We start from the raw sequence: 10501 nt of genomic DNA, 5'->3' as shown, positions 1-10501 counted from the left end.
TGTTTATGGACTCAGACCAGAGATCAGGGGGGGCATGTTGATTTCAAGGATGGGAGGGGGGGACAGTTAGTACAGTCACAAATACAAATACTTATGTCCTTATTATCCATCCACAGCTGAAGTTTTAAACTAACAGGCAACTTGAGAATAGTTTGGTGTGGCTCTAGAGATGGTAATGTCACTCAGTTGGTTGGTCCGTCACATTGGTCCTAACTGAAAGATCACTAAAACAAATATTATATGAATTTCCACAATGCTTAGGAGAAATAGTCATGGTTCCCAGAGGATCTGCAGAAGATTAGAATGAAATGTCACAACAGCTATTGGATGGATGGCCATGACATTTGGCACAGACATCAATGATCCTCACGTGATGAATTGTAACCACTTTGGTGGTCACCTGACAATACATTTAGTGCCATCATTAGGTCAAAGTTGGTTTATGACCAAATAATCTATCTGCAAAACTACTGACAGACCCATCCGCCTCAGCTGTACTTTGTGTTTAGTGCTGATTAGCTAATGCTAACATGCAAAACTAAGATGGTGAACATGGTCTCAAATATCACCATGATAACCATTTCAGTGCAAGCATGTTGGCATGCTGACGTCCAATGCTATGTACAGCCTTAAAGAGTTGCTAGCATGGTTGTAGACTTTAAATCTTGTTTACGGAGCAGAGAGCATTGGTCTTTTACTTCCCCTAGTATTTAACCCTCTCTTGTTCACAAGCCTGCTGTCTGCTGTCACTAACGCTTTGCCACAGATCTGCGTGCCACTGGCCTAAAGAAGGGCATGTTTTTCAATCCGGACCCATACCTGAAGATGTCCATCCACCCAGGGAAGAGGAGCGTCTTCCCCATCTTCAGCCACCACGGACAGGAACGCCGATCAGCCATCATCGCTAATACCACCAATCCCGTCTGGCATGGAGAGGTCCTTTCTATAGGGCTTTTATACACTGCACTACACCACTACACTGAGCCAGGGGTTAATGCGTAGACTGTATACTGTAAGTGAAGCCAAAACATCTGGATCGCCCCCTGGTGGTCATAAACCCCGCCCCCTCCATGTCAGCTGATTGGACACGAGCCCAAGATGTTTTTTTATTAGTTATTTGATGCTATTAAAACTGGGATCAAACGTCATGATTGACAGCTGTGATTGACTCGTGATTGGTCTGGCGGGTGTACGGGCGGGACTTTGATAGCGCGGCTCCTCAGCCCGATCGCTACTGCACAGACTCTGGCTCCAAGAGATATTTTGGCTTCTATAAATACATTATACATTTCACATTATATATATTTTGTACAGTGGGAGGAAGTGGAAACGCATCGTCTGCCTTTACAGTATATGCAGTCTATCCACTGAGCATGCATCTTTCACATACACATATACTCAGAGAATGTATCCAAACACACATTGGCATGCATTCTCTTTCGAACAATACCTTATCTGTGCACAATTACACAAGAATGTATTGACTGTAAATGTCCGTCTGCTTCTCTGCAGAAATACACATTTGTAGCGCTAATGACCGACATCCTGTACATCGAGGTAAAGGACAAGTTTGCGAAAAGCCGACCGATCATCAAACGCTTCCTCGGTCAGCTCACCATCCCTGTGCAGCGACTTATTGAAAAAATACCTGGGTGGGTAAAAAAACATGCTCACACACACACACACACACACACACACAGGACATACTCTATGTGTGCTCCATGTGACAACAGTCAGCTTCAGTTCAGTCACAAGGACAGTGATTATGAGAGAGAGTTCATGACTTTATTACATAAACGTGACGTGTGCAATGTCACCGATATCATGGTGTTAGTACATCTGTTTTTCTCTTTGCTGTCCAGAGTCCAGCCTGTGAGCTTCCCCCTGTGTCGGCGCCTGCCTACTGAACACGTTAGCGGCCATTTGCAGTTCAAATTGGAGCTCACTTCGACCGGGCCTGATGGTAAGTCTTTTGTTGTAATTGTACCCGCCACTACTTCTGAATTTATTTTCTTTGCGTTTGTCTTTCTCAACATCGAAATGCAACCTGTTCTGCCTACTGCAGGTGCCTCTCCTGAGTCTATCATTGGCATTTCATCCTTGAATGGAGCTCCAGGGACTCCGTCCGATGACGAAGACCTGCCCCATCATCTTCCAGGAGTGGTCTCTTCCGGCCCTTCTCCTACCGGCTCCCAGGGCTCCCAAGGCATGTGGGAAGGCGGGGCCATGGCCTACCCAGAAAAGGACCTGCCTCTCGTTGGAGCCCAGGGCAGATTTGTGGAGCATGAAGGTCTGTCTTGCCATGAAATGCTCCAGAGGTCCCTCAGTGAGGGCCTGGCTGCTATCGAGGCCCCCAAAGGCCCCGGTGAGAGACCCCTGGGAGCGGCCTCACCTAAACTGCGCTCCAGCTTCCCCACACACACAAGGCTCAGCGCCATGTTGCACATTGATTCGGACGAGGACGATGAAAGGTCCGGTGCAAATGACATTGTTCCGGTGCCGCTGTCGCCGCTGCTGATGAATGGAGAACCTTCCGATGTGGGCGGCCCAGATGAAGACGACCCGTTTCCCGAGCTCCACCAGGAGCCGGAGCAGCTGGAGCCCTCGGTGCTGGAGGAGGAGCCCGAGGGTGCAGGCCGTGGGACGGAAGACGCGCTCCCTGAGGCAGAGGTGGCCCTGGAGATGGGGGCAGGTCTGGACTTGGAGGATGTTTTGGAGCTGGACGTCTTCTCCGAAGTGGATGAGGCTCCTTTCACAGAGGCGTTGTCCCACAATGCTTTGCCAGAGGGTGAGGTGCATGAGGAAGGAAGGGAGCCTGGCGAGGACCCCTCCTCAGAGATTGACACCTGTTCCATGGCAACAGCCCCGCAGACAGTCTTCTCATCATCAGAGAGCTGTCCAATCACAGTGACAACTGCTGTGGTGAGTTCATTATCCTTCTACTTAAAGTTTGGTCGACATAAAGCCCTAAAAAGTCAGCCTAAAAGTTCCTTAGCTATCATAGAGTTTAGCAAATCAAGCAAAACAATGATTCCATATGTTACAGCAACCTGTTTCACAGCCTGAATATGAAAACTCTCTGGTTCTGTGGGAATTTATGAGTGTCAAAGACAGCTTTTGGTTTGGCGCGCAACTAGGCGGGCCAAAAATGGTGTGTACTTAAATTGATATGCGGGATCACAACTTGTGAGGGGCCAGATTTGGCCTGCGGGCCTTTAGTTTAGTACGGTCACGACCCAAGATTCTACTCTGGGTTCACATCATGTCTCTTTTGTATATTTTGCTTTTGTCAAATTGCATTGTGCCATTTCTTTATGTTTGAGTGGATGTGTAGCCACAGTCCACTCGGCTGAGTGCCATTACTGTCCCCACAGTGCACACATTGTGCTGAGCAGCGGCCTCCACTGGGTCCTAATCCCAGCTGGATTCCTGTGACACTGCACTATATCACTCTGCTGTAGCAGCATTGACTGGATTGCCCCTGCAGTTTAGGTCATAAAACCCGCCCCCTCCATGTTAGCGGATGAGATATGGGCCAAACTAAATAATCAAAATACAGGTCAAATACATTTTCCCCAAAGATGGTTTCTGCCATTTCAAGTAGCTCTGATCACGCTGATGTATGTTTAAGGTTTTTATTAGTTATTTGACGCTATAAAAAAAGGTATGAAACGTCATGATTGACAGCTGGGATTGACTTGCGATTGGTCTGGCGGGTGTATGCGCGAGATTTCGAAACTGCGGCTCCACCACCCGATCATTACTGCGCAGACTCTGGCTCCAAAATGACAAGAGGGCTGCGCCCGTATCGGGGGAATTTTGGCTTCACTCTTGTACAAATGGGAGGAAGTGGTGACGTGTCGTCCATCTTTATATATCTATAAAGATAGACTATCGTCTATTAATTCCACGTTCAATACAGGATTGTTAAATGCATATTCTCAAGGAGTCAGTTATTGAAAGCTCATTCCCTCTGACTTGTCTTGAACCAGTAGATTTTCTAGGAACAGAGCATGAGTGGAAACTAGTGTTCTGTGTCTCCTTTTTTAATGGGATTGTTAGACAAAAGATCAATAATTGTTTCCTTTTAGCCGTCGCGCTACACACCAATACATTTTTTTTGTTTGTCTTGCTGATGGAGCCAATGCTACCTCATGTTAAGAGCTGCCATGGGTGTTAAAGTGCTCATGTTATGCTCATTTTCAGGTTCATAATTGTATTTAGAGGTTATATCAGAATAGGTTTACATGGTTTAATTTTCAGAAAACACCACATTTTTGTTGTACTACACATTGCTGCAGCTCCTCTTTTCACCCTGTGTGTTGAGCTCTCTGTTTTAGCTACAGAGTGAGACATCTCACTTCTGTTCCATCTTTGTTGGGAGTCGCACATGAGCAGTAACTAGGTAAGGACTACTAGCCAGTCAGAAGCAGAGTATGAGGGCATGCCATGCTAGCAGCTAGGCGAGCATTATAACGTGTGTTACAAAGTGACCACGTTTGTCTCTGAAGTAAAGGCTGGACTACAATAGAGCTGTTTGGAGCAGTTTGTGAACAGTGTTTTCTGTTGGAGATGGTAACTCCCTTTGGGGTGGACTTTGGGCTTTTTCACTTTGTAAACCTATAACATAAACCAAAAAGATATATAACACAATAAAGGAATTTGAAAAAAGCATAATATGAGCACTTTAAGCTTGATTTATGGTTGTGCGGAGGCTCCACGCAGAGCTTTCGCCGTAGCCTACTTGTGGCCTGAAGTTTATACTTGTGCGTTGGTGTGTGCGTCGATCTCTTTAAGAGAATAGCAGGGCCGGCATGTGTGTGCGCATGAGGAGTGTGTGGTAGAGAGAGTGAGAGAGTGACGGTGATTAGCTCCGGAGCGAGTAGCGACTCTAGAGTCATAGTGAGAGAAACAAAGTGTCTCCCCTGTTCTTTCTGACCACGGTGGGAAATCTGTAGCAGGAGAAGTTAACCCTCTCCTTGATTTCATGTTGTTTATGGAGGAGGAGAACCAGGACATGAGTCGGGGGAAATGCGAAGCTACCAAGCCACGGCCAAGGGGACCAATCACAGTTGTTGCGATCCGCGTCGCCGGGACGTGTTGTAAAATCCTTTGAGAGGTGCACGTAGGGCTGGGCAATATATCGATATTATATTGATATCGTGATATGAGACTAGATATCGTCTTAGATTTTGGATATCGTAATATCGTAATATGACACAAGTGTTATCTGTCCCTGGTTTTAACGGCTGGATTACAGTAGAGTTATGTAATTTTTTGAAATTACCAGACTGTTCTAGCTTTTCTATTATTTGCCTTCACCCACTTAGTTATTATATACACATTAATGAGGATTATTTATCAAAAATCTCGTTGTGTAAATAATTATTTGTAAGCACCAATTGTCAACCCTACAATATTGCGATATTATATCGCAATATCGATGTTGAGGTATCTGGTCAACAATATCGCAATATTAGATTTTTTTCTACATGTACCTACGTACTTACCCACGGCGTTGATTTAACGCACTAGCATAAATCGGCCTTTAACCGACTTCATGTAATTCACAGATATTTATTTTTTGAATATCAATGTATATGTGATTTTTTTTTTTTTTTTTCTTTAATGGTTATCATTTTGTCTATCGGTTTCACTCATGTTTTATTTTGTGGGATATTTTGTAGGAAGCGGAGGAGGGAGCGGAGGCGGCCATAGATCCAGGGGGAGACGTAGTCTCCGGAACCCCACCTACTAATCAAGCTGTAGACGATGAAGGGGGAGGGCAGGTGGCTGTCACCGGGGCCGCAGGAGAAGCTCCCCCAGCCAGCGAGCAAGTGGTGGTGGTGGCAGAGATCACGGTGAGGAGGCTGAGCCTGCAGGCTGCCGGGGGCGGGGCTGCAGAACAGGAAGGGGCGGAGACAAAGCCCGTCGAGAAGGCGGCCTCTGCTGATTCAGAGCAAGCCACCACAGAAACAGATGGAGAGGAAGGTACTCGACTTTGAGTTACTTTTTTTAAAATGACATCTTTGAATTCCCCAGAAATGCATTTTTGAAATGAAAAAGTTTGTTTGGATTTGGAAGGGTCCCACTTGCTCAAAAGTTAACTGAACAACAGTGCCATTCAAACAATATATTTTTTTTTATATTTGACCCTTTTCATCACATTCAAACAAATTTCCTCTGTCGTATGTTGTTCTGTGTTCAGGCACTCACGTTAACGGCCATCCTGTTCGCTCGCTTCCTTCTGTGCGTCATGACATCCACCGATACCAACGTGTTGACGAGCCTCTTCCTCCCAGTGAGTGTGTGTGTCTGCATGCACCGTATTGTTTGTCTATTCTATCTGTTGACTTTTCATCTAGTGCCACCAGGAGGCCCTTGAGAAAAATATCTGGATAATTATCATATTGATTGCCATTCAATCTGGTACAGATATTCATGTTTCCCACAGGATGAATTCTGATAACTGTCCAAAACGTTGGTTTATAACTTAATAACTTAATATCTGGGGAAAAAAAGTAATGGCATTCCCATCAGCCTCAGCTGTACTTTGTGTTTAGTGTAGGGTGACCAGATGAGAATGGGTAAAATTCGGGGGACGTCTGGTCACCCTAGTTTAGTGCTAATTAGCATACGTTAGCATGCTAAAACACACCAAACTGAGATGGTTACCATGGCAATCATTAAACTCGCTAAACATCAGCATGTTAACATTGTCATTTTGAGGATGTTAGCATGCTGATGTTAGCATTAGGCTCACAAGGTTACTAAAATGTCTGTTGACTCAAAACGCACAAATACAGTATATTGTAAAATAGATACATAATAAAGGATTCTTTATGTCTCTCTTTACAACTGGACTATATGTCTTTTAACAGAATGCTTTATATTCAGTTGTTGACGTTATTATCTGTCATTTATTGTTTGCTTGCATTTATCGATACAGTTATTTTCCTCTGAGGCATTACACACCTACTGTGTATTAATTATGAATTGCCTTTCAGACTGGGAGGCTCGCATAGACAGCCATGGGAGGATCTTCTTCGTGGACCACGTGAACAGAACCACCACATGGCAGCGTCCCACCGGACCCCCGGCGCCGCAGGGCCTGACCCGCTCCAGCTCCATTCAGCAGATGGAGCAACTCAACCGCAGGTGGGCTTTGGGACCACACATGCACTTGTCTCACCAGTAAATGCCTTTATTGACAAGTATAGTTAGGTGTTCCACATGAACCAGAATGAAAGATGCTTACAAAATTGTCCTCTCTCCAATTTGTCTTGTTGTGACTTCTCTTTAATGGGACATTGCCTTTTGGTTTCTCTTTGTTTCTCTTTATCTTGAGGTTTTTTAACTAATGTAACATGTTGTATTAATCCCTCTTTGCTCAAAATGCCTTCCTTGTAGTCTTTGATTTGACAGAGAACTTATTCCATCCGTCCATCCATCCATTGTCATCTGGGTTGGGGTCACGGTGGCAACAGGTCAATAAGGTAGCCCAGATGTCCCTCCCAAAGCATTCCCAGGCCAGATGAGATATGTAATCCCACCAGCGTGTTCTGGGTCTACACCCGGGGTCTCCTCCCAGCTGGACGTGCCTGGAAGACCTCCAATGGGAGGCGCCCAGGAGGCATCCTTACTAGGCGCCCGAACCGCCTCAGCTGGCTCCTTTCGATGCGAAGGAGCAACGGCTCTACTCCGGGCTCCCTCCGCATGTCCGAGCTCCTTACCATACCTCTCAGTCCCTCCAGAAAAACGCGATTATGCGATCGCATAATTCAATGCATATTCAGCCAAAGTCTGCATATTAAATGCGGGGGCCGCACTTTTTCAAAAATGCCGCACTTTTGCCGCATAAATTGCTGATTTCCACGCAATTTTCGTCATGAAGTGACGTAATTACGCGACTTGAAGCCATGATGAAACCGCAGTTTTTGCAAGTTCCCGCAATTTCATCGCATAAATTTTCATAAATATCCCGCATATTCCATCGCATTTTTTAAGAAAACGTGCCGCATAATCAAGGATTTTTTCCCGCAACAATCACAAAAAAACCCTGCATTTTTCTGGAAGGACTGATCTCTAAGGCTGAGCCCAGCCACCCTACGGAGGAAACTCACTTAGGCCGCTTGTATCTTGTAGCGATCTAGTTCTTTAGGTCACTGCCCAAAGCTTATGAACGTTAGGTGAGGGTTGGATTGTAGATCGACTGGTAAATTCGAAAGCTTCTCTCTCTTCACCACAATGGTCCGATACAACGCCTGCTTTACTGCAGACGCTTCACCAATCGGCCTGTCGATCTCCCGCTCCATACTCTCACTTGTATACCCCCCCCCCCCTCGGCTGCCCCCTTGAAATACTGTCCATGAAAACCACAATCAAGATCGGTGACAAGATACACCCCTGGCGGAGGCCAACACCCACTGTAAATGTGTATTGACTTACTGCCGAGGGTACGTACGCATGTACTAACGGCCCCGGTAACTCATATTCCTTCAACAAGACCACGTGAGGGACCTGAGGAGAAAACTATACTTTCACTACAGTAACTTTATCTTAATAATAATACACGTTATTTATAGAGCACTTTTGAAGGTACTCTAAGACACTTTACATACGTTAAAATGATCATGGAAATCAAGGTACTATAAATGTGAAGAAAGAAAAATGAGAAAATGTTTCCTCTTGATCCCAGGTACCAGAGCATCAGGAGGACCATAACCAACAGTGACCGCTCAGAGGAAACCCCCGTTGACCTGATTCCTGAACCAGAAAGTGAACTGATGCCTCACTCCATTTCGGGTTAGTTTCAACAGAGCGATTACAGAAAAACACACAAATAGAAGGATTAGAGGTTTCATTCACAAGAGCTCGGTACTCGATTTTTTGCCCAATTAAATGACTCACTTCTTGAGAATGATTCATCTCCTGAAATACTATGTTAAGCCACGTGTCTGAAAAAGCTATTATTTTATACACAAATGTCTCAGAATAGCGATAGTCTGTGCTGTGGAGATGATATCTCTATTTTGTCTTTGTTTCCTGACTAAGCTGCTTCCATCAGTGTCTCCCTGTCTCAAGGTTTGACTCGTATGGGTTGATTGTGTTGCAGAATACCGGCGAGACAGTGCCGTGGCTCACTCCAGTGGTCGCTCGCGTCTCTCCCTGCTGCTCCAGTCGCCCAGCGCCAAGTTCCTGTGCAGCCCCGACTTCTTCACCGTGCTGCATTCTAACCCCGTCAGTCCCACAGGCTTCACCGCCTCTGTCACCTCTCACCCTGTACAGGGTTCATACATTTTGAAAAAACCTGGAAAAGTTGCAAATTCCATGCCTGGAAAGGTTTTGGAAACATAAAAAGACCCAGAAAGTTTTGGAAAAGTCTTGTAATTTTGTTTTAACACAGCGTAATAATATGTGATTAATAAATGTATTTCACGTCGTCCTAACCTCAACGTTCTATTCGGGGCGCGATATTACGACTCCCACTATGAGCCACATAAATTGTCATTCATTTCATTGTTAAACCTCTAAGGGGAAAACTAACACAGATTTTTATTCTTATTGTATAATGTCGACTGACATTTTCAGGAATACATAGTCATGGAAAAGTCATGAAAAAGTCATGGAAAAGTATTGGTTAAAATGCGTATGAACCCTGCCCGTACTCCCTTTTTAAGGCTGCTCGATAATGGGAAAAAAAAAATCATAATCACGATTACTTTGGTCAATATTGAAATCATGATTATGTAACACGATTACTCGTTGTCTTTTGGAAAGATGTTGCATTTATTGAATTTGAAAAAAAAAACCGTCAAATCAACCGTTTGAAACACCTTGAACTGTGAAATTTCCCTTTTGAACGTTTCTTTCATTCAGAACGCAACGCAACATAAGAGCTTACTTGCAAAATGTAACGTGCGAAATAATTGTTTCTCGATTGAAATTGTTTTTGTAATCGCTTGGAGCGGAAATCGAAATCACGATTCAAAATCTAATCAAAATCACAATTCAATTAATTGCACAGCCCGATTCCTCTTACAGAGGTCTGTCTACATACAAGCAGACATACTGTATTCATAAACTCAAACTCAGCATTTTGGACATTTAATGCCAAAATATGTTGCAGTATAGGGTGTTAAAATATAAAATGTTTTTTTTTTGTAAATTTGGTGACTGTCCATCAAGACATTGCTTCATTTGTGACTTCTTTTGGACTAAGCAATACATAATTTGATGGAAGACAAATTAATCTACAGCCTAACTGGATTCATAATTTGCAGCATCAGTGATATGCAGTTGCCATTTCAAATCTTAGTTCAGTCTCCAGCTCCATATGCCATATGGAAATTATGGATGAGATCAGTAAGAGATGCATTTTGATGTATGATGCAGTAGTGATTTTTTTCCCGGGACCCGTAGTACTGTATGTCTAGCATCTAATTCAAATCATTTCTACTTTGCTCATTTAAGGACATTCTGTGGATCAAAAAAACACGTT

At 44.3% G+C, this 10501-nt stretch overlaps 1 protein-coding gene across 2 annotated transcripts in view; it reads left to right on the top strand.

The window, feature by feature from the left end:
• hecw2a (HECT, C2 and WW domain containing E3 ubiquitin protein ligase 2a) overlaps positions 1-10501 on the top strand; it is a 58575-nt gene that overhangs the window by 25827 nt on the left and 22247 nt on the right. For both annotated transcript variants that reach the window (XM_031289773.2, XM_031289772.2), the window contains exons 6-14: positions 767-936; positions 1513-1652; positions 1863-1963; positions 2066-2922; positions 5688-5991; positions 6209-6301; positions 7008-7158; positions 8699-8805; positions 9116-9240. In XM_031289773.2, coding sequence (XP_031145633.1) covers positions 767-936; positions 1513-1652; positions 1863-1963; positions 2066-2922; positions 5688-5991; positions 6209-6301; positions 7008-7158; positions 8699-8805; positions 9116-9240 — 2048 coding nt within the window. The remainder of the gene's footprint in view (positions 1-766; positions 937-1512; positions 1653-1862; positions 1964-2065; positions 2923-5687; positions 5992-6208; positions 6302-7007; positions 7159-8698; positions 8806-9115; positions 9241-10501) is intronic.

The sequence above is a fragment of the Sander lucioperca genome, chromosome 8, assembly GCF_008315115.2.
Source record: "Sander lucioperca isolate FBNREF2018 chromosome 8, SLUC_FBN_1.2, whole genome shotgun sequence".
NCBI classification, from domain to species: Eukaryota; Metazoa; Chordata; class Actinopteri; order Perciformes; family Percidae; genus Sander; species Sander lucioperca.
Note: the sequence above shows the minus strand (reverse complement) of the source record. Positions and strands in the feature narration are given on the sequence as shown.